This window comes from Lethenteron reissneri, chromosome 14 (assembly GCF_015708825.2).
Source record: "Lethenteron reissneri isolate LAM-NWPU_2019-01 chromosome 14, ASM1570882v1, whole genome shotgun sequence".
Taxonomy (NCBI): Eukaryota; Metazoa; Chordata; class Hyperoartia; order Petromyzontiformes; family Petromyzontidae; genus Lethenteron; species Lethenteron reissneri.
The window spans coordinates 7,141,277-7,168,272 of NC_083792.1; the positions used below are offsets into that span (position 1 = coordinate 7,141,277).

General features: G+C 55.2%; 1 protein-coding gene across 1 annotated transcript; it reads right to left on the reverse strand.

Moving 5' to 3' along the window:
* Positions 1–4,336: 4,336 nt before the first annotated feature.
* LOC133342321 (uncharacterized) lies at positions 4,337–24,361 on the reverse strand. Its single transcript, XM_061551404.1, has 7 exons — positions 24,272–24,361; positions 22,840–22,872; positions 20,847–21,619; positions 16,827–17,045; positions 12,891–13,113; positions 9,194–9,397; positions 4,337–7,576 (listed from the first exon to the last, which is right to left on the reverse strand). The coding sequence occupies exons 3-7, from the start codon at positions 21,544–21,546 to the stop codon at positions 7,555–7,557; spliced, it is 1,368 nt and encodes a 455-aa protein (XP_061407388.1). The 5' UTR covers positions 21,547–21,619; positions 22,840–22,872; positions 24,272–24,361; the 3' UTR covers positions 4,337–7,554.
* Between the last annotated feature and the right edge of the window lie 2,635 nt (positions 24,362–26,996).

Consider the following 26,996-nt stretch of genomic DNA (forward strand, 5'->3'; position numbering starts at 1 on the left):
CAGCACGGTTAGTGCGGTGTGCGCAAAGTGTGGGTACGACCACCTCGTTCAAGGTGTGTGATCGACGTGTACGCCGGGACCAAATGCCCTCTAAGGCATTGTTCTTCAGTGCAAGGCCCGTGGGCTACTAGCGGCCCCTGGTGGCCTTGAGTGCGGCCCCCCCGACAAGACACACAGAGTGACAGCACTCCCCATCATCATCATCGTGCTGCTGTCAAACCCCCCCCAATGGTTTCAAATGGTGTGGCGGCCCTCACACTGACGATGTCTTATCAGCGAAGCTGGTGGGCCACCTCTGAAAATTAGTGAAGAACGCCGGGCTACAGCAGCGGCTACCAGCCTGCGGTCCGCCGATGCCCGGCGTTCCGCGAGGCTACTGCAGGAAAAGGGCAAACAACAACAACAACGACAACAACATCCTCGCCAACGAGATGTGCAATTCAAACGGCCAGCAGCGCGTGGTGATCCGCGAAATGTTTGGAGGCTGAAAAGGGGTCCGCGCACTCGAAAATATTGGGAACTGCTGCTCCAGAAAGCCCTCGACTGGAGGAGGAGGAGGATGAGGTGATGCCACTGCGTCACGTAGAGGGAGGGCGATGCACAGCGAGATGATGGAATTGTGATTGCATGCAGGCGATGCCTGTGATGGGATGATGATGATTATTATTATTATTTCGGGGGTGACGTCACGGGAGGTGACGGGGGTCTCGGTATTTTTGGGAGCGAGGCGCTTGATGTGGGCTCATCTTGCCCGTCTTGTTGTTGGCTGAACGGCGCTGTGCAGAGGTAGGTAGGTGGTGGGGTGGGGGGCGGTGGTGATGGGAGGCGATGATTTATTTGGGACGTTACCCGAGTGTAGGTGATTGCGGCTCGTGGTATTTCGGGCCTCACGAGATGGCAGGTGACGGGGTCGGTAATTAGAACCCCCCACGGTGGTGGTGGGGGGGGGGGGGGAGAGTGGGGGGGGGGGACCCCAGCGCCCCGCGAGCTCGTTTATTTACCCCAAGTCGCCACTCACTCTACGAGGGGGGGGGGGGGTCAATTCCTGTAGCAGAGGGGAGCCGACACAGCGCAACCCGTGGGAGAGCGCCGTCGCCTCTTCGGCGTGGCGGTTTTGGTTGGCGGGGGGAGGTTCCTCGCGCGGGGGAGCCAGAGCCCCCGTTAGGAAGTCACGATCACTACTGTCGCAAGGGGTCCCCAGAACGGGGGTACACGGACCCCTCTCGGGGACCGCGAGAACGATATTGACGAGCCTTTACGCGGCTACTGGCGCACACGGGCGCGGGGGGAGGGGGGCGGTATAATCACCGTTGATAAAAGTGATGTTTTCCGAGGTCAACACCGTGTCTCCCTTTTTTCGTCTTCAATTCACGATCGCTGTGCACTGGTCCAAAACAAGCGGCCAGCAATAAACGGCACAATTTAAGTTGCGATCGATTATAATTAATACGTTCATCGAATTGTGGAAGGTAATTAATTGGGAAAAGAGACGATGGGAGAGAATTCCAAAGCAGGTTGCAGCGGAAAGCGAAAGCGAGGTGGTGACCGGGTGGGGGAGTGTGTAGTGACTCGCAGTGCGGCGAGTGAGTTGGTGGATGGCTGAATGAGTGGGTGAGTTGGTGAGTGGGTGGATGGCTGAATGAGTGAGTTGGTGAGTGGGTGGATGGCTGAATGGGTGGGTGAGTTGGTGAGTGGGTGGATGGCTGAATGGGTGGGTGAGTTGGTGAGTGGGTGGATGGCTGAATGGGTGGGTGAGTTGGTGAGTGGGTGGATGGCTGAATGGGTGGGTGAGTTGGTGAGTGGGTGGATGGCTGAATGGGTGGGTGAGTTGGTGAGTGGGTGGATGGCTGAATGAGTGGGTGAGCGAGTTGGCGAGTGGGTGGATGGCTGAATGAGAGGGTGAGTTGGTGAGTGGGTGGATGGCTGAATGAGTGGGTGAGTGAATTGGTGAGTGGGTGGATGGCTGAATGAGTGGGTGAGTTTGCGAGTGGGTGGATGGCTGAATGAGTGGGTGAGTTGGTGAGTGGGTGGATGGGTGAATGAGTGGGTGAGTGAGTGGATGGCTGAATGAGTGGGTGAGTGAATTGGCGAGTGGGTGGATGGCTGAATGAGTGGGTGAGTGAATTGGTGAGTGGGTGGATGGCTGAATGAGTGGGTGAGTGAATTGGTGAGTGGGTGAATGGCTGAATGAGTTGGTGAGTGGGTGGCTGAATGAGTGGGTGAGTTGGTGAGTGGGTGGATGGCTAAATGAGTGGGTGAGTTGGTGAGTGGGTGGATGGCTGAATGAGTGGGTGAGTTGGTGAGTGGGTGGATGGCTGAATGAGTGAGTTGGTGAGTGGGTGGATGGCTGAATGAGTGGGTGAGTGAGTTGGCGAGTGGGTGGATGGCTGAATGAGTGGGTGAGTTAGTGAGTGGGTGGATGGCTGAATGAGTGGGTGAGTTGATGAGTGGGTGGATGGCTGAATGAGTGGGTGAGTTGGTGAGTAGGTGGACGGCTGAATGGGTGGGTGAGTTGGTGAGTGGGTGGATGGCTGAATGGGTGGGTGAGTTGGTGAGTGGGTGGATGGCTGAATGAGTGGGTGAGCGAGTTGGCGAGTGGGTGGATGGCTGAATGAGAGGGTGAGTTGGTGAGTGGGTGGATGGCTGAATGAGTGGGTGAGTGAATTGGTGAGTGGGTGGATGGCTGAATGAGTGGGTGAGTTTGCGAGTGGGTGGATGGCTGAATGAGTGGGTGAGTTGGTGAGTGGGTGGATGGGTGAATGAGTGGGTGAGTGAGTGGATGGCTGAATGAGTGGGTGAGTGAATTGGCGAGTGGGTGGATGGCTGAATGAGTGGGTGAGTGAATTGGTGAGTGGGTGGATGGCTGAATGAGTGGGTGAGTGAATTGGTGAGTGGGTGAATGGCTGAATGAGTTGGTGAGTGGGTGGCTGAATGAGTGGGTGAGTTGGTGAGTGGGTGGATGGCTGAATGAGTGGGTGAGTTGGTGAGTGGGTGGATGGCTGAATGAGTGGGTGAGTTGGTGAGTGGGTGGATGGCTGAATGAGTGAGTTGGTGAGTGGGTGGATGGCTGAATGAGTGGGTGAGTGAGTTGGCGAGTGGGTGGATGGCTGAATGAGTGGGTGAGTTAGTGAGTGGGTGGATGGCTGAATGAGTGGGTGAGTTGATGAGTGGGTGGATGGCTGAATGAGTGGGTGAGTTGGTGAGTAGGTGGACGGCTGAATGAGTGGGTGAGTTGGTGAGTGGGTGGATGGCTGAATGGGTGGGTGAGTTGGTGAGTGGGTGGATGGCTGAATGAGTCGGGTGGCCGAATCGGCGAGTGTTGTGACCTCCAGTGCGGTGGTTAATCAGTGCAGATAAAACGAGACTGTCTCAAGGTCGTTAGACCGAGATGCGCGTTTGTTCCCCGGATCTACATCTCCCCGTGGTAACGAGCATGGGGCAGACAGAACAAATCACTCGGAGGGATGATGGCCGATGGAGACTCCGGGCAGAACGACAAAGGAGAGAAAGCGCCCAAGAGCACGACTGCCGTGATCAGTTCGCGTGCAGGAATGAGAGATGCGTTGCGCCGTCGCAGGACCGCGAGGACGGCGTGGGGGAACACCTCCACCCAGCAGCGGACAGAACGTGGCACATGACGACTGTGGCATCGGTACTTTTACATCCAGCAGAGAGGATCGAGAACGGTTGCTGATAATCGTAAATTTGCGAGGAGAGACGCCCGTGACCCGGTGAGTAATGGGCGCTGTCCCAGGTCCTGAATGTGCTCTGGAGGCTGGGGGAGGAAGGAGGGGGGTTGGGGGGTTGGGGCCCCCCCCCCCTCCCCCCACACGGGGGAGGAGGTGGATTGTAATTGGGCTTCGGGAATTGTTCCACTTACCAATGACTCCACTGCCGCACACGACCAATTCACCCGGAATGCACCCGTCTAGCAAGCTAAGCAAGAGATGAGACTGGATGAGCGATCACCATTAACAAATCAGGTGCTATAGGTTGCTGAGCGGCTATGTTGCGTGCAGCAGAAGGCAGGGCTGCAAAGCCCCTTGTACGGTAGTCTATTCTCCCGCGTCTGCTACGGACGTGTGCGAGTCCGTGGGTCTCGGCGTGAGTCCGTGGGTCTGTGCGAGCCCACGGTGTCGGTTAAGAGTCCGTGGGTCTCTGTGTGTGAGAACTCATCAGCCGGAAAGCACCGTGTTCTGGAAAACAAAGTCCCATCACCACGCTGTCATCGGTTTCCAAGAAAACCCAGGGCAGCCGCTCTGTTTACGCAGCCTGATCAGCACGGGGTCCGTGCGTTCCGTGTGCGCGTGCAATCACCGGTGACGCGTACAGGATGTAAACAAATCAGTAAGCGTTGTTTTTATTGAGAAATGCACGCGCATGCGACATCCCAGAGTGAACAGGCGCGTGGGGTCCAATGCTGGCACCAGCGGACAGACGTTCCATGGCACCAGCCCTCAACATTGTCATCATAAATAAATCATATTTACAAGCGGCAGGGCAGTCCAGAGCCATCTCAGAACCGAGCACCCCCCCCCCCCCGCCTCCCCACCATAATCACCACACCACCATCGTCATCTGACTCTCTGCAATAGGCATGTAGCGATTCACCGCGGAACACTGCTCGCGACATACGAAGCAACACGCATCGTCCACGAACACGCAACAAAAGTGTCTCGGAGCGCAGGGCCCCCCCCCCCCCCCCCCATTGGCAGCTGTCCCTGTGCGGCATACGGTGACGTCAGCGGCTGGCTCGGCGATGCCCGTTAGTCTGCCAGTAGGGGGGGGGGGGGGGGAGCCGAGTAAGGTGAGTAATTTGAGGGCAAGTTTTTAAAAACTTGGCGTTGTAAGGTTTGTGTTTGTGTATTCGTTTTTGGTGGGTAATTTGAGAGGAAACCCTGTGAAGAATGAGGGGAGAACAAAAAAACGCTACTGACAGAGATTCACCCCAGTCGGAAATTGAACCACAAATTTGGGCGAAATTACAAAATAAAAAAGTGCAAAAACCCGGGAATAAATCCTGCGTATAAACGACTCCCCCCCCCCGCCCCGCCATCACCCAGCAAGAGAGATGATGGCTCCGCTGTAAAAAACGTAAAATAAAACTTAAACGAATAGATTAAAGAAATTACTACAGTGACGTTCTGCTACTTCTGCCGCTAACAGTTTGTGCTGAGAAGCGACGACGACTGGTTTTCCAGGTGACTCGGCGCTTGAAATAACAAAAAAAATTTAGGCCCACGTTCATAACTCGTGGCTCAGGCTTGGCTCTGGCTCAAGTGAGCGGGCTGAAAGTCATCATCCTCCACTTAACTCGAGCCAGCTCTGAGCACAGTCCCCAGCAGTGCTCGGGATTTTGCGTGCGGAGCCTGCGCTGAGGCCACAACAGAGCCGCATGCTCGTCGCGTACCCTTCAAAGGAAACCACGCGGCTGGCTCAAAGCCCGAGCTGAGCCACGGGGTTGGAGACCGAGCCAGAGCTGAGCCAGAGCCGAGCCAGAGCCGAGCCAGAGCCATTCGGTGGCCTCTTCGCTGCAGAGAGGAATTTTAGTTAAGTCGGGGAGGATGCTGAGGGTGGTGTTACATAGACCGGCGTGGGGGTGCTGATCGATGCCAAATAAAGATACATTATTTTATGACTGTGTGCGAATTAACACTCAGGATTTTCCCTTCAGAATGATAATCACAACCAACGAGATGGAACAAATGAGACAAAAAAGAAAACGCGACAAACGGTAGAAATGGGGAGATGCCGTACAGAAATGACCGACAGTCCAGAAACAGTAAACAAACAGTCCAGAGTAAACAAACAGTCCAGACTAAACATTACACGGGACAGCGGTCACTACGGACGAGACAAACGGTGGAAATGAGCGAGACACGGGGACATGGCGCGCCCGTCCAGATGCGACGGGACAAATGACGGCACTGACAAGAAGAGCGACCGCTTCAGGGATTGTGATCGAGATCCGGGGGACGTGTCGCGTGGCTGAATCGCTACACCTATACAACGCCACCGCGCGGGCCACAGGTCTCCACCGAGTCGGTACACGTGTGGATCCCCCCCCCCCGCTCCTGTCACGATGTTCACACCGGCATCCTCCACCAGCCCACCCTGTATTTGATGTCCACGTCTCGATGGGATCTCACCCGATTTCATAAGTCATCAATTACCTATATTGCCATTACCTATCATTGCTGTTGTCCCGCTGACTGCCAACAAGCGAAAGCGGCAAACTCTGTGACTCGGCGTGGCTCTCCGCGCGAGCCTCAACTGGTTCTGAGTGACAGGAGCCCCCACCCCCCCACCCCACCCCTCCCCTGCCTGGGGACCAGCGGGGTTGTGGAGGTCATGGGCCCCTCACCCAACACTCCGTTCTAATTCTTGCCCGTCTCCTCTCCTAACAATAACTTTTCCCTGCATATCTCTCCCCCTCTCTCTACCACGCCCACCCCACTGTGTTGCTTAATTTGTTTTGTTACCGAGAAGCAAATGGCTCAGTAAGTTAATTCCAGCACTCTTGGGGTAAACAGGGAGGACCACACAACCACATACGTAGCAACACACACACACACACCCACTCACACACGCCATGGCCACACGCACACGTACAACCAGGTACGATTGTTCACAAATACACACGACCACACGCGGCCACACACATTCACACAAACACAACCACGCACACGCTACACACAAGCACAGATTACCATACGAGCCAGGCTGACACACACACACACACCATCCCAATCCACCTCAATCCACCTCAATAATTAATTGCCGTTGCTGCTGCTATTGCTGTTGCCGCTCGCACAATCATTGCGATTTGCCCCAATGAGCAAGCCGTTAACTGTTGCCCAGACTGGAGTAAGTGGCTTCTTGTTTGGGGAACGAGGGAGGGGGCTCAGTGAGTGTGGGAAGTGGGGGGGGGTCCTGGTGGAGTGGGAAGGGAGGGGGGCACAGGGAGAGCAGCCGCTACCCCTCCGCACCCGCCCACAGAAGTGCGCCCCTCCTCCACATGGGCGCACACGGAACCTCGCGGAAATTCCACCCCTCGCAACTGAAACTGTAAAACTCAAAAAGTTCGGCCGCATCCTCGCCTCCGCCTGCCTTGACCACGTGTAGCTGGGTCAGCAGGTCATCGGGTCAGCAGGTCACCGGGTCACCTGGCTGGCCGGCCCAGCTGGGTCACCATGTCGCGTGCCATCCCGGCTGTCTTGCTCGTCCTTCCTCATGCCGGCCCACGCTCACGGATTGGGGGGGCCCCTCCGTCCCCCCACGTAAGTTCAAGCGGGAGCGGCAGTGCCATCGCGTCTCCCACAGGGAGCAAGAGAAGTGGGGGCCGCCCCCTCGCCGAGGGGGGGGGGGAGTGGGGGGGGAGGGGGTCGAATTGGGGGGAAGGGAGGAGGAGCGGAGGTGCGGGGGGACCCCAGAATTCTTCATGGGGGCTCCATCTCTCCGACGTCAGTCAACCTCACCTTCCCTGCGCCCCCCGCGGGGACCTCGAAAGCCTCCGAGACCCCCCCGGAGATCCCTGCGTGAACGCATGGGGACTCACGGGCAGGCGAGAGTGTAACTGTTGGGGGTGTGGGGGGCAGACACAGAGAGAGGGGGGGGGGGATGCATCACGATTACCATGACAAGAACAAAGATCCCCCCCATACACACAATCTTTACCTCGGGCGTGACCACATTCAAACACACTGCCAGGGCTACCTCTGGGATAGCTGGGGATACTTGAAAGGCTTCACCTCGTCAGTGCGTGCAGGCGCCTGGCAAGAGGCGAGCTCAGCCTGCGCACCAAGAAATCCCGGAACGTTGTGAATCCGATCCTGAGCTGGAGTCTGGGAAAAGCCTGCGGCCTGGTCATCTCTGCCTGGATCCTGCAATCTCAATCCTACAACCTACGGACTTTATCTCATACCTAGGTCACTCTTGCACATGAGACTTATCCTGGGTCCCTCTCGTTCTCGCCTGTGAAAACTTTGAATTGGTCAACGCACGTTCCATAGTCTACAAGACGGCGCTCATCCAGGATCTGATCAACGATTGTGGATTCGACATATTGGCCCGTTATCAATACCTGGGTAAATGACGACTGACCGGACATAATTCAGCACGAGGCTGCACCTAACGGATACGCTATTGTACATCGGCACCAGGGAAGGAACCCACAATTGTACATTGCAGTTAAGTCAAAGTTAGATATGGAGATCCTTGGTAACCTCGAAGATTGCACGCGAGCAGTGCACGTGTGCGGTTTGCACAAAACTAAATGCTACTTAAGCCAGAAAATTCAAGAGGTTCTGCTGGTTGGCACTCAGGCGGAATAAATTGTGGGAGGATAAGGTGTGGTGGTCGCAGCCTCGGCACCATACTCGACCAGAACATGTCATTTGATCACCTCGTGCAAAATATTGTTAGATCCTGCAATTTTCATATCAGGGCTCGATGACACATTCGACCACACGGTGGTGTGTAGCATTGTATCGGCAAGGCTCGATTATTGCAACTCACTCCTCTACGGGACGTCTGGCAAAAATATAGTAAGCTGCAGTGTGTACAGCATTGTTTGGCACGTGTCGTGACGGGTACTGCAAGATCCAAACGTATCCGGCCGGTGCTCACTGAGCTGCATTGGCTTCCGGTTTCTGAACAAATAGATTATAAGGTCATATTCATTACACAGAAAATTCCCGCCACAAATGAACCACAATACCTTGCCGATCTCGTCAAGAAGCATAAACCATCAAGCGAACGCCAGTCGTTCTTGCAGCGGCTTTTGGCTAGCTATCGAACAAACACGATCACCGTATCGCGTGCTTTCAGATGCGCTTCTGCGACCATCTTGAACACCATTCCTTCCAATATTAAGAAGTGACCCGGAGCTATGCACTTTCAAATATAGACTGAAAACAATTTTTTTTTACAACTGCTTTTTGTGTTTAGTTAGTTACCCTTCCCCTGCACCTCCGTACGTACGGTGTGAAAGAAGTGCAAGGTACACGCATACACGCAATAACCAATAAACTTGACTCGGCTCGTCTTCGATTTTACGCTCCTGCGACCCAAGGTGGCGTGGCGACGGTCCCTCGTGTGCGGTGGCATTGGGCGCGATGGCGGCGCAGGGTGGCGCTTTTCGCGGTGCAGTGTGGCGATGCTTGTGCGGCGCGCTTGTGGCTGGCAAACTGACCGGTCGCGACCCCGCAGGCCGTACATCTGGTGGTTGCACTCCTTCTCGCGGGGCAGGGTGAGGAGCACGCGGTTGTGCGTGAGCGTGCGGAAGCGGCGCAGGGCGTCGTCGGGGAGGTCGGGCACCGCGCGCAGGCACAGCATGCGCAGTCGGGGCATGCACGCCAGCGAGCTGAGCACGCCCTCTGTCACGCCCCTACACGAGCTGACGCAAACACACAAGGATCCCCCCACGTGTAGCCTTAACAGACTGTTGGGGAGAGTGCCGTTAACGAGCGGCTATTAAGGCCGCCACGGCACACGAGGGAGTGGGCGGTCGGTACCACCACGCCCGGCCGCCTTTGCCTCCCCAGTGGAGATATTTATACATCGCACCAGGTACTCATGTGAGGTCGAGTCGATCTAGAAGAGGCCCAGGACCGGTTTAGATCATCATCACTGGTTTTGATCGCGAGCGGGAACGCAACTGGGTTCGTAGCGCACAAATACAAACATCCCCCGTACAGCCTTAACAGACTGTAGGAGCAAGTGCTGTTAGCGAGCACCTATGAAGGCTGGAACGGTACACGAGGGGGTCGGTGGCCAGCACCACGCCCGACCGTCTTTTTCTCCCCAGTGGCGATGTTTACACACCACACCAGGTGCTTATTTGAGGCTGAGTCGACCTAGGGGAGGCTCAGGACCGGTTCAGATAATTGTCACTGGTGTTGGCCGTGAGCGGGAATCGAACCCGGGTCGCCGGGCTCACAGCGCAACGCGCTAACCGCTAAACTACCGCTCCCCACAAGAATCGAACATGCCTACCCATACGGGTAAACACACACTCATGTACAAGGGGGTTATAGCATAGATACAGGTTAGCATGGTTATACACACACGTACATGGGTACGTATACATACACAGGTTAGCAAAGGCATGTACAAAGGATAGGTACACACACATGCACAGGATAGCATGGCTATTTACATACACAAACATGGTACACATAGGAGTACATGAACATACACACACACACAGGTATTCGTCACTGATGTTGGCTATGAACGAGAATCAAACTTAGGTTGCTTGGCTGGTAGTGCGGTGTGGAAACCACCACACGACTCTCTCCTCACCGACACACAACAAAGATCCCCCCATTAAACCTTAACAGACTGTAGGGGCAAGTGCCATTAGCGAGCACCTATGAAGGCTGGAATGGCACACGAGGGGGCGAGTGGCCAGCACCACGCCCTGCCACCGCCTTGCCGAGGGCAGGGGCGGGGAACCTTGTTTCTGCCAAGGGCCGTTTGGATATTTATAACATCATTCGCGTGCCATTACAAAATTATCAACTTAAAAATTAGCCCGTTATATTTGGTCAAACATTTAATTAACTCACCCCTAATGCGATGGCTGGAACTGCTTCTCTTTGGTGAGGCGTGTGATGTTAGCTGGTATCGATGATGTTGCTGCTACTCACAACTGCTTTTCCAGGTTTGCTCCTAGATTTATTGAATTTCGAGACCCGCCTGCGGTTGCCTTGGCAGGGCCAGACCAAATGATTTTGCGGGCCTTATACGGCCCGCGGGCCGGACGTTCCCCACCCCTGGCCTAGGGGAAGCCCAGGACCGGTTCAGATAATCGTCACTGGTTTTGGCCGTGAGCGGGAATCGAACTCGGGTCGCCTAGTTCGTAATGTAGCGCGCAAACTGCTACACTACCGCTCCCTACACCGACACACGCGCGCGCGCACACAAACATCCCTCACCACCCCCCCACGGCCCACGCAGGTGACATTCATTCATCCGCATTAGCAGCTACAAGCCGCGTCTAATTGAGAGGGATCGCTGCGCCCGGCCACTCAGAATGGCTCCCTCGACAGCCGGGGCCACACGGGTCAAGATCGCTCACTCGCTCTCTCTCTCACTCGCTCTTTTGCTCTCACTCGCTCTCTCTCTCACTCGCTCTTTTGCTCTCGCTCGCTCTTTTACCCTCTCGCTCTCTCTCTCTCTTTTGCCCTCTCGCTCGCTCTCTCTTTACCCTCTCATGGTCTCCCATCCTGTCATTTACTTGCTCATTCGAATGCTGTCATTCATTCGCTCACTTTCTCACTCAGTCTCTGTTACTCACCAGCTCTCTCACGCTCTCGCTCGTTCTTTTACTCGCTCGCCCTCTCAATTCATTACTCACTCGTTCCTGCACCCTCACTCTCTCACTTAATCTCTCCCTCTTGCTTGCTCTCCCTGCGTGCGTGTGCATGGGTGTGGTGGAGTCACCCATCTCTGCGCGTGTACGGCGCGTGTGCAGTGCGTGTACGGCACGTGTACCGTGCGTGCAAGCAATTCGTCACTGGCAGCGGGGAGAGGAGATGGGGAGAGTTCGGGATAGTGGGAGGGAGAGAGGGGGGAAAGTGTGGGCAACGTGATTCATAATTCAGCCTAGACCCAACATCTGTTCAATCATGAGGTGCGGCCGTCGCCACGGCAACCAAGGACGGCCGCTCAGCCCCGCGATGAAACACGGCGCAACACCCCCCACAGGGCCCACTCCTCCTCCTCCTCCCTCTCCTCCTCCGCCTCTCTTAAGCTCCTCCTCCCTCCTATTCCTTCTCCATCTCAGCCCCCCCCACCGCCACTCTTTATTCTGTCCCCCCTTTCCTACGTGGGACCCCAGTCCTCCTGCTTCACCACGCCCCTTCTTTAACGTCTATTCAGTTGACACCCTCACCCCTCACCCCACCCTGCCCCCCCCCCTGCCTGCCCTTCTCATACCATCCCCACAAGCCCCCCACATCTCTCCCCCTTCTCCCCGATGACGAACACGGGCCGCGGCATCCCTCTCGTATCCCTCCCCGCATCTCCCCAGTAGCTCCCCCCCCCCAATTACCCAACAAAAAATCTCTCCCCCCATCTCAACTTTGTCTCCCTCACAGCCCCGCTCCCCCCAATGTCTTCCCCTTCTATCCCAATGCCACCAATGGCCCCCCACCCCATCACATGACTATCCCTCCCTCTTCTGCCCAAATCTCTCCAATATCCCCCCCACCCATCCTGCTTTTATCTCCCCCACAGTTCCGTGGTGTCCCACCCCACCCTGCCCCACGCCGGCCCACCGTGACCCTTCGTGACGTTGTCGCTGTGAGTGAAATGTCAGGCTGTCTTAACCTCCACGCTGCTGAGAAATGCGCTCTCCCTTTTTTCAACCCCTTCCTCCTCCTCCTGCCTCTTCCACCACCCCCACCCTGCTGCCCCCTCAACGCCCCTCACCCCCCTGCACTCCCTGCCGTGCCGGGACATCAACACCCGTGTAAATGTGACGTGGGTTTCTACCGAGGTGTCCGTACCACCGCACAACCTGTCTGTACGTGTTCCGGACGACTCTGGAGACGATGGCGATCAAGACGACGGTAACCATTTCGAAGATGATGACGATTTTTCGATTTAAAGATTTAGTGACTGCAGGGATTCATCTTCTTGGTTCTTTCGGTAAAGTCACGTAGAACGTTTCGACCACAACGCAAGCAGCCGACCTGGTCTTCACCTGAGGATGGCTGCTTGCGTTGTGGCCGAAACGTCGTGAGAATTATTTATTATGTTTTATTTTTATTATTTTATTACTTCCCTTCTACGTGACTTTACCGAAAGAACCAAGAAGATGATGCCGATGATAAAGATCATGACGAAGACGATGACGACGATGACGATGCGGAGGTTGATACCTGAGGTCGAGGCTCTCGAGGTTGGGGAAGAGCTTGTGCAGCACGGCGAGCGGCTGGTGCGACACGCGGTTGCACAGCGAGAGGTTGAGGTGGCGCAGCGAGGTGCCCGCGCGCTCCCACAGGAACTGCAGCCCGGCGCCTGAGATGCTGTAGCAGTCGCGCAGGTCCAGCGACTGGAGCGACGCCGGCACGTGCTCCAGCACCGCGTTCTTGCAGTTCGTGGCTACGTGCGGGGAGAGAGCGACACGGGGGCGCGGTGGGGAGCAGGGGAGAGGGACGGAGGGACAGGGGAAACAGGGGGGCAGAGACAGAAACACGAGAAGAGGAGGAGAGGAGGGCAGGGAGAAGGAAACACAGGAACGGGGAGAAGGAAACAGGGGGGCATTGGGAAACAGGGGCACAGGCGGTTAGAGGAACACGGGGGACAAAGACGCACGGCCGCATGCCATGATGCTGTACAGACAGTGCACCTAATTATATTCTTGCCAGAGGCAGTGAGTCATGGACAGAGGAGGAGAGAAAAGGTCTTGAGCCTTCACAGGGGCAGGGAGTGGACAGCCCAGACGGCTGTGGGGAGGGAGTTGTGGACTGTGGGGGAAGCAGGAGATTGAGTTTGATGATGGTGAAGCTGGTAACAGCCGCGGCTGATCCTGCTTGGTGGGCATGTTGTGTCGTTGTTTTTGTCGTGTCGTTGTTTTTGTTGTTGTTGTCATTGTGGTTGGTACTGACGAGCTGTTATTGTATTCTTATTTCTTGTTATGCTGAAAGCCGGAACGGCGCACAAGGTGGCCAACACCACAATTAACCACTTTGATCTCCCCAGTGTTGATGTTTACACACTGAACCAGGCACTCATTTGAGGCAGAGTCGACCTGAGGGAGGCCCAGGACCAGCTCATATAATCGTCAAGGGTGTTGGCCGAAAGCGGGAATCAAACTTGGGTCACCAGGTTCCCAGTGCGCTAACCACTGCGTCACCACGCCCCATCATCCAAACACAAAGTACGTGTGCACAAGACAAACATACAGACGTACACAACATATAAATACAGTGCACAATGCCGACAAGACATGCACACCAGATTCTAGAGAACGCACAAGAATATAAAACGGCACAATGCCTGGCTCTAGCGGACCGTGAAAAGGCATTGATTAATTGGAAACTGATGGTCATTCAAGCTTGCACCATTTAAGGCCTTAATTAAAAAAACAAATATAGAGAGAAATTGTCAAAGCCATTTTACAACTCGATGGAAGAGATACACTGTGACGCCAGAGCCATGGAGAGACAGGAACCAAATAGAGGGCAGACACTGGGGTCAAGCGGGGAGATGCTCGGCAATAACAGATGTAGTACACCCATCATTATCGCCATCAGCCGTGATCTATCCACTGCTGGAGGGCCTCCCCCAAGCCGCTGCCATCTCTCACGACACTGATGCAATACAGAATGACATTAACTGGACCAACACACCGCTATGCAAACTCACTCCCATACCAAGCACTAACTCACTCATGCTATGCTCACGCTCACTCATGGTGTGGTGTCAGCAGTGGTGGGCGGCGAGCACTGTTGGTGTGAAGAGGTGACGGGTGATGGAGCGGTGGTGGAGTAGTGGTGGTGGTGGAATGGTGGTGGAGCAGTGGTGGAACAGTGTGCATGAAGAGCGGTTGTGGAGTGGTGATGGAGCGGTGTTGATGGAGCAGTTGCAGAGTGGTGGTGGAGCGGTGGTGTAGCAGTGTGCGTAAGGAGCGGTGGTGGAGTGGTGTGAGGAGTGGTGGGTGGTGAGTCGTGTGGGTGAGGGGCAGTGATGGTGGGAGGATAGAGGGAATCTCTAACGAGGAGATACGGCTCTACCCGGCCCTAAATCCTCATCTTCCACATCTCTCACATCGACCCATTTTCCAATCTTCCCTCTCCTGTACAGACTCCGTGTCTCTCCCCCATCACAGCTCTCGGTACGATCTCTCTCCTCTCTCTCCCCTCTCTCTCCCACACTAAACGCACCCTTCCCCCTCTTTACATTGACATTCTCCCTATTCTCTCCCCCTATCTCTTGTCCTTCTGCTCTATTCTCTAACTTTTTTTTCATCCCTTCCTTTCTTGTTATCGCTCTGTTCTGTATTCTCTCTGCTCTCTCTCCCCGTTTCTCTCTCCGCTCCCTCACTCTCTCATCACCCTCCATCACACTCCCCCGCCCACCACCGCCTCTCACCCCTGTACCATCTCCCCTCCTCTATTCCACCCTGTCACCGTGTACTCAAGATAATTTTTTTTAAACTACGGTATTCCCTCGTTATTCACGAGGGATACGTTCCGGAAATGATCGTGAATAGCAAATTTTGCGAATAATGATATTTGCCTATGAATAAATACATAAACAATAAATCTCATCACTTTTTCGTATCATATTTTCTATCATTCCTTTACCTCATCACTCTCTCTCTCGATGAAGTAGTCATGTGGTGTTCCAGATGCGATTCGCGGATAGCCAAAATCGCAGATAGCAAGTTCATGAATAACGAGGAATTTTTTTATTTTTGTTTAACCAGGTAAGGCCCACTGAGCCAAATGGCTCTTTTTCAGAAGCGACCTGGCCACAAATGATAGCTCAACGAAGTGGCTTATCATGTGGAAATTTATAGCAGGCAAATACTCGAAATTTTTTTTCTAAATGTGCAGGGAAAAGCCGGAAGACCCAGAGAAAAATCCACACGACCACGGGGAGAGAGACATGCAAACTCCAAATATACAGCAGGCATCAGGGTCAGGATAGAACCCACGAGCTCCTTCATACCAGGCGAGGGAGTTAACATCTCTCCACCACGGCGTCCCAACATAGTACTCACACAGTACAGAGTACTCGTATGGCATTGGCAGTGCATCCACACATCTCTATGCGGAACACGCACAGTATGTGGCATCTGCCAGCACATGGGTACACATGCCAAACCACACAGACAACGAATCGTACACAAACGACACTGTGTACCATTCATGTACCTGTACAGATGTGTACCCTAGGACATGAGTGTATACCCGGGTATTTAGCCAATACTAGGTATGGTACACGGAGCCTGGTCCGATGTGTACAGCCTCATACACAGCACAAGCCCATACACACAGCACACCTTCAGAACGTACAGTAAGACCGCTACATGCAAGGGGAACGTGATACGGTACACGCAGGCCATCTGCTGGCCACTCAGTGAGCCTGCTAGGACGATGGCAAATAATAATTCACCTCAGGATGGAGATGATCTGGTCGTCGTAACTCTCACACATGTACAAATACAAAGATCGCCCGTGTAGCCTACACGGACTGTTGTGGTAAGTGCTGTTAGCAAGGACCGATGAAGACTGGCACGGTGCTACCAGGGGCGTCGTGTGGACCAGCACTATGCCTGGCTGCCTTTGTCTCCCCAGTGATAGTGTTTACACTCCGCACCAGGTACTCTATGAAGGCTGAATCGACACACCCATACTACAGCCACAAACATCAACACCACTTCCCTCCCACACACAGCAACTACCCTCACACGCACCATCAAAAGACGAAGACAAATTTCTCCCTAAGCAGACTGTTGGGGCAAGTGCTTGTTGGGGCAAGTGCTGTTTGTGAGCACCCATGAAGGCTGGCACGGCACATGAGGGGTTGGGTGGCCAGCACCACACCCGGCCCCCTTTGTCTCCCCAGTGGCAATATTTACACACCGCACCAGGTATTCATTCAAAGCTGAGTCGACCCCATGGATGTCCAGGGCCAGTTCAGATAATCGTCACCGGTATTGGTCGCGAAAGGGAATCGAACTTGGGTCGCCGGGTTCGTAGCGCAGTGTGCTAACCGCTACACCACCGCTCCCCCCATACACACACGCTCACATCACCATGCTCGTATGCGCACACACACACATTGCGCACCTCGCGCACACTCACATCCCAGGTCGAGGTGCACGACATTGGGTAGGCGCTGGAAGATAGCAGTGACTTCGCGGATGGGCAGGTCTCTCCGCCGGAACAGGTAGCACGAGTTGACAAGGAGCGTGCGCACGGTCGCCAGCTGATCCAGCGCCTCGTCCGACAGCGGCCAGCTCAGCGAGTGCGTCAGCCCCAGGTTCTCCAGCGCCAGCGACTTGATGCAGGGGAGATCGCCCTCTGCGTTACACGCTGGCAGCAGGCGGCAGCCGCGCCGGGGACGGCAACAGCGATGGCAGCAGCAGCAGCGTCAACCGTTAAAACTTTTATCCTGCGGGGCGCGACGGGTAGCGCGCTGCGATGCTTTATAGTGTTGTTTTTTTGTTGATTTTGCTATTGAACTCAACGTGTTGAGAACTTAAAAGGGGCCGGGATGAGTCTCGTTTGCAAAGAGAGACCTGGGTCACCGAAACTACAAAATCAGAACATAATAAAATAAAACTAAACGTAGCGACGAAGCAAATAGAAATCGGCGTTAAAAACAACCGCATCACGCGAGACATAAAATATATTGCACAAATGTAAATCGACAATAATTAGTAGATTCACTGTGGCGCAAGTCGTCACAGGCAGGCCTGATTATTTTAAGAGTGATCACTGTACGGCTACGACACTACGCCAACCAGCGAACCAATCGCCGTTCTCGATTACCGGTTGTCTTAGTGCAGAACCTGTAACCGTTTCTCAACAAAAACATTCAATGATTGGCACATGTGAATGGACAAACGGCAAGATGGAAATCTTTATAAAAGGTGCAGGGGCAGCCCTGCAATTGCTTGATGCTCACAACACTGCTGGCGTTAGAAGTCTCGACTCCAGGAAGCTCAAGATATTAGGTCTCATCCTCCACGTGGACCAGACGTCTTTGAAGAGGTGGCAGTTTATCTACTTAGCGAATTCTATTTCACACGACTTCCCAAAGTCAAAACACCAGACACATTTACAATATATATTAATAAATGTGCTTTGAGTGGACCTCAGCCCACATAGCCACAGGGCCACTTTGCAGCCTCCTCCTCCAGCACCTGCAGGGCAACCAGTCCGCCCTGAGACACTTCACAGCCGAAGACGACGTGCGCCGTGGTCTCCTGCTCCCCGCATTCACACAGTGGGGCTGTCACATAGGATGCCCCATCGATGTGCGGAAGCAGCAACACACTCCCTGGTCACACCGCAAGCAGTTTAACTGCACCCAGTGGCGCCTTGGAAGGTCAAAGCCAGGCATCTGGACGGATGGATCGCTTACGAGGTCCTAGTTTTCGGCACTTACACGGCTCTCAATTCTTCACTCCACTCCAGAGGTCGCAACCGGTTACCCGATACCCATACCCTACCCGATACCCGGCTACCCGTACCCGGCCGGGTACGGGTAGCCGTTTGCGACCCTGGTGCGGCCGGGTACGGGTACGGGTAGACCGTGAGTCACTGGTGAGTAACTGTTTGTCACTCATTTCCAAACGTCTTGTCTCTTCTCACAATTCAAGTTCCTAGAATCAACCCACCCGCGCCTGCAACATGGCTTCATCCCAGAGGTCGCAATCAGGTACCCGATACCAGTACCCTACCCGTACCCGGCCGGGTCCACTCTTAGGACTGTTGTATTGCACACACTGGGTGTTGGGACTTCAGGCGCATGGGTGGTGGGGCTTGAAAATGTCGACACGAAGGGGTAACTCCGGTGCCGCATGTACTTTGCCCAGCATCTTGGCGGCGAATGTTTGGCGGGAGGATGTTGCACAGCACAGGCAAGCATGGTAGTGGGGTTGTCCTAATTGCCCAGACTGTGGCTGTATTCCATTGTTTTGGCTGCCGAGCCAGGAGATGGAAACGAACCGGTGACCTCTGGATTGCGAGTTCAGTGTGCGACCATTCGACCAGTGGAAACTCCCTTCTTTTTTCAGTTTAAGAGGTTACGTTCATTGGTCTCGAGTTTCCTGTACGTGTGGCACCGTGAGCCGGGGTTTTCCAAAATTTAGGCAATGTGGTTACTGGTAATGGACACAAGACCAATGTTTTAACAACCTTACTATGAACCCGTCGACTTGAGCTCGATTCCAGGCAACAGCTAATATCGGTGGAGCGTGATATCCAAAGAGGTTCGGGGAATCCCCCTTCATCGGCCCACATTGACCAGCTTGGTGAAGTATGGCCAAAGAATCCCGCCCCCTCCAAATGACTGACACGGTGTGGGAAGACACTAATCCAGAAATTAACTGACATGGGACTTTACATTATGGTTGCTATTCACTGTAATACGCAGATTCCAAAGTCAGAGTTCCCGCTCAAATGAGCATTGAGGCACCGGTGTTCGCACGTCCCGTTCACGCTCCGGCAATACAAGTGCTAGAAATTCCACATTGACACGGCGGAGGCAAATCCCTCCGAAGGATAATCACTGGAAGACGTCCCCAGGAAGTGGTGCGCGGAGCCGCTCGCTCTGCAGAGGAGCCACGTGGCCGGTTTCCAACTCAAAACATGGCATTTACCAGCCTTTTAGACACTCATTTACATGAATGCTGGTATTCATAGTTTTTTAGGCAAACTCTCTTCTCATTTACACTATGAGACCTCCTTTACCAGTGGCAAAATATAGTAGTAGGTTTTTACCCTTTAAACTGGTACAAAACTGACACCTTTATACAAGGCATCATGTTTGCAATAAACACAACACAAGCAGTCAAATGCAAACAAAAAGAAACAACTCTGATGATGATAATGATATGCACTGTCCTTGAAGTTGATTGGTCCACACCCGAGACAGCTTTCCTTAGAGCCTAGTCTCCATTGGTGTTGGACCAGATGACGCCAAAAGGCGTACAACTCAAAAACAGCGCACTATCAGAGTATTGAGAGCTCGGGGTAAGCATTTACACTACGAGTGTGGACCAATCAACTTCAAGGACAGTGCATATTATCATTATCAAAGTTCTTTCTTTTTGTTTGCATTTGACTGCTTGTGCTGTGGTTATTGCAAACATGATGCCTTGTATAAAGGTGTCAGTTTTGTACCAGTTTAAAGGGTAAAAACCTACTATGATAACTCTCTTCTCCATTACAACGTTTGAATAACGAGCGTTTTGTTTCGTATGGGAAGAAACCAGAGTAGCCAGAGACAACCCACCATGCATACGAGGGGATCACACTCAAAGGTTCACGATACAGACGAGTTCACGAACCCGCTTGCTGTATTGCCATCTCCTGGTCAAGTCGGAGACTTGTGGGATTGGGAGTTTCACAAACCCTTGCCTCCAAAACAATTTATCCCGCTACCCGTGTGTAAACCCAGCGATAGTCGTGGCTAAAATCCGGCTGTATTTTCTGGTCTTGATGTCCTGAACCCCCGGTGGTGTGAACAGACCTCCCGTGTAGCCTCAACAGACTGTTGGGGCAAGTGCTGATAACGAGCACCTATTAATATCGCAGGTGGCCAGCGCCACACCCGGCCGCCTTTTCTGTCCAGTGCTGATGTTTACATGACGCATTAGCTGCTCGTCTTAAAGCAGTCGATCTCGGGGAGGCCCAGGACCAGTTCAAATATTCGTCACCGATGTTAGCCGTGAGGGGGATTCGAACTCGGGTTGCCGGGTTTGTAGAGCAGTGCGCTAACGACTGCACCACCACTCCAGGAATGAAAATCCAAAACCGGGAAAGTTATGAGCTGTGACCGAGCTCAGAAGTCAACCAACTCAAGCCCTTGCGCCAACCAGGCAGCCACACATACTCACCCTACTACCACCACCTCCAGTCAACCCACCAACCAGTTAGTCACTCAGCATTCCCACTGACCTGAACCACACCAGTCAACCACATGGTAGCTCGTCGCCCGAGGGATGCCGCGCCAGCTCATAGCATTTCACTCTCCATTCGCTCTTCAGTGCTGGCATTTTCTGTGCCCCGCCGAGCCACCTCCACCCTCTCCCTCTGCATCCCCACCGACTCCACCCCCCCCCAGAGAGCAAAATGGCCGTACGGGCCCCCTACCTGGGTCCTGGCAGGGCGGCGTGAAGGCGAGGGAGAGCCCGTCGCTCGATAGCCCGGCTGCGTACAGCGCCAGCGAGCGCAGCTTGGGCAGCCGGAACAGCACGTACTGTAGCGCAGGGCCCGAGATGCTGAACCCGCCGGAGCTCTTGAGACAGCGACGCAGCGAAAGCGCCTCCAGGTTCTGCAGCCGCGCCAGCTGGCGTAGGTCGTCGTCGCCGAAGCTCGTGAGGTTCCCCAGCGTGAGGTGCGTCAGCCGGCCCGTGAAGGGCGCCACGTCGCGCAGCAGCTCGGCGCCCGACAGCCGCGTGCAGTCGTCGAGCCACACGTCGCGCAGCCTCGCCAGCGCGGCCAGCGGCGCCAGCGCGCCGGCGCGGGGCGAGCCCGTGAGCCGCACGGCCGTGACGTCGGGCAGGCCCTCGGCCAGGCGGCGCAGGTCCTTGGCGGCGGCGCGCGCCAGCTCGACGCGGCTGACGCGCCGGCCCTGGAGCGTGCGCCACGTGCGAGCGTCGTAGCGGTGCAGCTCGCGCAGGCGCACCGTGCGGTCGTGCCACAGGCACGGGTGGTCGAGGAGCGCGCGGAACGCCCGGCAGGCGACGCGAGCGCTCGCCCGCTCGCCCGCCGTCAGGTACTGGAAGATCTCCACGTACAGGTCGAAGGGTAGGAGCAGCCAGTCGACGGCGCCGGACATCACCGATGCCATCGCAGCTGCCGGTGCCGTGGGGGGGGGGCGTGCGCGTGGCCCGAGGGATGCCGCGCGGCGTCGAGCTGAGGGGCTGAGCGGCGTTCACAGCACACACGGAGACACGCAGCGTAAATTCCATGCACACCCAATACACACGCTGTACAGGATATAGACATTGTGCATAATACTAATAATGGCGGTGGCACTAGAGACTACCGACAACCAAATTAGCTGCCATTTGCCACGATGTGGTGGTGATGTCATGGCGCTTGTGCCAAACTCGGTGCACTTTGAGGCCACGTAAAGTATCAAAGGCTCGTTGTTAGGAGGTACAGGGGTAGATCCAGGTGTTACAGGTTATATGATTTGAATGATCGGGCCATTGTACCACCTACGCTCCCTACCGTGCCACCTTACTGTATTTTAGTCACCCATCGCTATGCTCGTTGGTGAGGGGGTCACTCCTTTACCCCCCTCCAAATTTGCCTCCCAACTGCCCAGCAGTATTTTTCAACTGCGCAGAAGCGACTTTCACGGGCCTCCTCCACAGAGGCTGACACCACTGGAACCAGTGATTCGCAAGTCCAATCAAGCTCAACATTTTCTTGTACCACATTCGCCCATCTCCTCCATAGCCCATACAGCAACCGTTTAGCCCCCTCTATCCGGCCAAAGCGGAAGCTCTTTTGGAATGCGGTGGCTGGGCATGCGGGCTACATGACCCAGCCCATGCAGTCTCGCTTGTCGCGGAGGTCAATTCTGGGACTAGGTCCAGATCTCTCAGGGATCTGAAATATCCCATATGGATACATCCAGGACGGATCTATGCAGGGCCGTTTGCATGTTGCAAGGTGGGTTGTAGGCGTTTGTGCAGGCACAGAGAAGAGGGGGTTGTGTGATTGTGACTGAACAGATCCAGCCGGAGCTTCGTGGGGAGGAAACAGGCCAAGGCAGATTTACGCGGCCAATGGACTGCTGCTCGACGAATTCTGAGCGAGACCTCCCCCTCCTGCCGCAATGGAACTGGTCACGAACACGCTGCCCACATACGGGAAGTCGTCAACCCTCCGTAAAAACCCCACCGTTACTCACGGAGGGACGAGGGGGTGGGGAGTGTGGATGACACAGAGTTTCTAGGCTGCCATTTTGGTGCAGCTGACGGTAAAGACCCCCCCCCCCCCCATCACCTCTTTCTGCCAAAATACGGAGTTTAGAAGCAGTCTCCAACTCCTCAGAATGGGCAGTAATTAACCAGGTCAGCAGTGGACAATAAAATTGTTTAACGATAGGGAGCCATCCCTAGACGCTCACCTGAGCAGCAGCAGCAGCAGCCTCCCAATGTATCTGTACCCAGATGAAAAATTCCACGAGTATAGGTAGATAGGTATGGAAAGATTGTCAATTAACTTGGTGAAATACACGACACCTGACAGCACCACAGAGACACACAACTCGTAAAAAACCACGCACAATACACCACTCCGGACACGCCACGCCTCACACCAACACGTCACACCAGCCGCTGTTAGCCACGAAGTGTCGGTGATGTCACCACGGCGATTGTGCCAGGTTAGGTGCACCTCACACTAAAACACACAACCACACACACACCACAGCAGCAGCAATAACCAGCATCCGTTCGGCGCCAAGTGGTGAAGTTTCTGTACCAGGCTAGGTTCACCCTCATGCTGGCAAGCGTTGTAAGGTGGGTTGGCCACGTGTATTATATACAATGTCTAGGGCACTACAATTACATTAAATGGACCGCAAAGTTCCTTGGCCGGACAACCCAATACCTCAACCCCGATCCTGGGATTGTGGCTTCTCTCAAAATACTTCGCTGATGGATCCCTCAAACCCGCATCGGTCCCTATGTTCATTACCCATCGGTTTCGGGGGAACTTTGCCCACCAACCCAAACCCGGACTCCCTCACGCCCCGTCTTTATGATCTCCGTCATCCACGCTCAGTGACCATGATACTATAAACTCTCCCCTCCCGATTGGGATCCCAAATGGGTTCACCCCGGAGAATCATTCCAGCCGGGGTTGGAGACAAGAAAATGAACATCTCCTCGCCCAGCTCACACGCAGTAGCAAGCTCGGCTATGGCTGCTACAGTACTATCCACCAGCCCACCCCACTGTAGTAGTATCACAACGACCCTAAATACAGCGATACATTATAACAGGCACACATCATCTAGCGCAGCAGCACATCGCCATGGACTGTGGGTACGAGTTAGAAGCTGTCCCAGTCCTGGTTACACCCCGGTCAATGATCGCCGGTCCCTGATAACAGAGTCCCTGGGCCTCTGATCCCCACTGGGATCATTGACCCCTCCTACTCCGACCCCTGATCCCCGGACACAGGACCCCCCTACTCTGATCCCTGATCCCCCTACTCCGACCCCTGATCCCCGGACACAGGACCCCCCTACTCTGATCCCTGATCCCCCTACTCCGATCCCTGATACCCGAACACAGGACCCCCCTACTCTGATCCCTGACCCCCCTACTCCGATCCCTGATACCCGGACACAGGACCCCCCTACTCTGATCCCTGATCCCCCTACTCCGATCCCTGATACCCGGACACAGGACCCCCCTACTCTGATCCCTGACCCCCCTACTCTGATCCCTGATCTCCACTCCCCTGATAGTTGCCTCTCCCGCCGCACAACCGAAGGCCGAATCCCCGACCCCCCCCCCCCCCCCACACCGCACCGCTGATGCCGCACTCACGCGAGCGAAGTCGGCAGGCCCCACAGGCGACGCAGGAGGGAGACCGAGTGGGGGGGGGCCTTCAGCTGGTGACGGCGTGGCCGGAGATCAGGGAGGGGGTCAGAGAGTGGTGGGGGGGGGGGGGCAGAGGAGTGGGGGGGGGGGGCAGAGGAGTGGGGGGGGGGGTGCAGAGGAGTGGGGGGGGGGCAGAGGGGGATGGTGGTGGGGGGGCAGAGGGGGGGGTCTCAGGGAGTGGTGGGGGGGCAGAGGGGGATGGGGTCTCAGGGAGTAAAGTGGGGGGCTGGGGGGCAGAGAGATGAGCCCAAGCAGTCTATGAGAGGGTCGCTGCGTTAAAGGAATCGAGGGGAGTGGAATGGGGAGCAGGAAGAAGCAGAGGGATCAAGGAGGAGACCGGGTAGGGGGGGTAAAGGGCGGGAGAAGGGAAAAGAGAACGGGGGGTGGGTGGTGAGCAGTGACAGGGAGTGAGAGGGGACCAGGCGGCGAGAGGAGATGGAGTAGTGAGGGTGGTTGGGATCAGGGGATCAGAGGGGGCAGGAGGACGGGGGGAGCTCAGTGGATGAAAGAAGTAGGGGACGAGGAGTGAGTCGGGGGTGAGGAGTCGGCTGACGAGGGGGGATCGGAGAGAGTACAGCGAGCGGGAGAACCGGTTTGAGGGGCTGAGGGGGTGAGGAGTAAGGGGATGAGGGGCTCAGGGGGCTCAGGGGGTGAGGGGGATCAGGGATCCCGCGTCCCCGCGCCGCGAGGCCTAGAGGCGAGCGCCTCCCCCCGCGTACGGGCAGCACGGCGCCATGTCTAGTGCGCGCGGGGCATCACGGGAGCACGGCCCGCCGAGCGAGCATGCACCTCGCACCCACAGCACACCCGGAGCACAGCACATACACATCATACACACAGCATAGCATACAGCACACACATAGCATACACACAGTATACACACAGCATACACACACATAGCATACACACAGCATACACACACATAGCATACACACAGCATACACACAGCATACACACACATAGCATACACACAGCATACACACACGCATAGCATACATAGCACACACACACATAGCATATTCACAGCATACACACACATAGCATAGCATACTCGTAGCATACACTTGTAACTTGCTGCTCCCATACAATGTCTACTTTTCCGCAGCAACCCATATGGCATCCACGCGTAGCATCCAGACAGCACACTCATTCATAGCATGCACATAGCTGACGTAACACATTCCTGCGGAGGGAGCTGGTAGGAACGTTGGGTTGCTCGGTCAATGGCCTGCAGGGTCAACGGCGGCGTGGTGTATTCCGCAAATATGCCCGACTGTGAGGGCGGGCACAAGCCGGCGTGAGTAGGTTAAACGTTGAGTTTTATAAGGGCACCACGGGGTGACCAGCCCCTCCCCACCCAGCCCCACCCCTCCCACCCAGCCCCACCCCTCCCCACACTCCCCACCCAGCCCCACCCCACCCAGCCCCACCCCTCCCCACACTCCCCACCCAGCCCCTCCCTGCACGACGGACGGACACAATAATCCCCTGTGGGCTGGTGTAACCAGGTTCCTACCAGTATTATATTCATGCATACATAGTGCACATCACACTCATACATAGCATACTCATTAACAGCGCATCATAGCACTCATACATAGCACAGCAGACAGCATACTCAGTGTAGCACATTCATAAAAAAGCATCGCAGACATGGCAGCCGCACAGTCATAGCAAACAGCACAGCACTCTCATACATAGCAGATAGCACGCTCATACATAGCACATATAGCCAACGAATACACTCATCAAAATGCACAACTTTATAGACAACATACAGCCCATATAGCACTCATACAGCGGATGGGTTCACGGTCAGCCATATAGGACACACAGCGCGCACAGCTTACTCACACATGCAGCGTGTTCAATTGAAGGCAGAGCTCACGTGCACGCACAGCAGCAGCAGCAGTAATAGCAGCATCAGCAGCAGTAGCAGCAGTAGTAGTAGCAGCAGCAGCGCACTCGCAGAGAAGACCCAGGTGGGGAACACGTGCCTCACTCACACGCCCCCGCGCTAACATGACGCGACCGGTCGGGTCCTCCACTCACCACCCAGCGAGCCTCAAAGCCAGAGTCCGGCAACACGTGGAGCCCAGGCGCCCTCAACCTCATCAGACCTCAACGCAGCTGACCTCACCCTGACCGTGACCTCAACGCAGCTGACCTCACCCTGACCGTGACCTCACCGCAGCTTACCCAACCCTGACCTCACCGCAGCTGACCTCACCCTGACCTCACCTGACCCAACCCTGACCTCACCGCAGCTGACCTCACCCTGACCGTGACCTCACCCTGACCATGACCTCACCGCAGCTGACCTAACCCTGACCTCACCGCAGCTGACCTAACCCTGACCTCACCGCAGCCGACCTCCGTGACCCAACCCTGACCTCACCATAGCGAACCTAACCTGACCACCTCACCCCAGCGAACCTAATCCTGACCATGACCTCATCATAGCCGACCTAACCTGACCACCTCACCCCAGCGAACCTAACCTGACCTGTTGACCTGACCCCCACTTGACAAATTCTGATCCCTGACACCACCTGGCATAATCCCACGTGACCAGAACTAAACTCGAGCGCACTTCGACAAGCGATAGACATTTTATTTAAATGGGCAGCCTCGCCAGCCCCCACCACCAGTGGTAGCTGTCGCTGTGCTG

Excerpts from the sequence above, each read along its gene's own strand:
- LOC133342321 (XM_061551404.1), bottom strand. The coding sequence starts at position 21,546 with ATGGCATCGGTGATGTCCGGCGCCGTCGACTGGCTGCTCCTACCCTTC. Across the intron at positions 17,046-20,846 it reads GCCGCCCTGCCAGGACCCAG|AGGGCGATCTCCCCTGCATC; the intron begins GTAGGGGGCCCG and ends CGTGTAACGCAG. Across the intron at positions 13,114-16,826 it reads CGTGCACCTCGACCTGGGAT|CCACGAACTGCAAGAACGCG; the intron begins GTGAGTGTGCGC and ends CCCCGCACGTAG.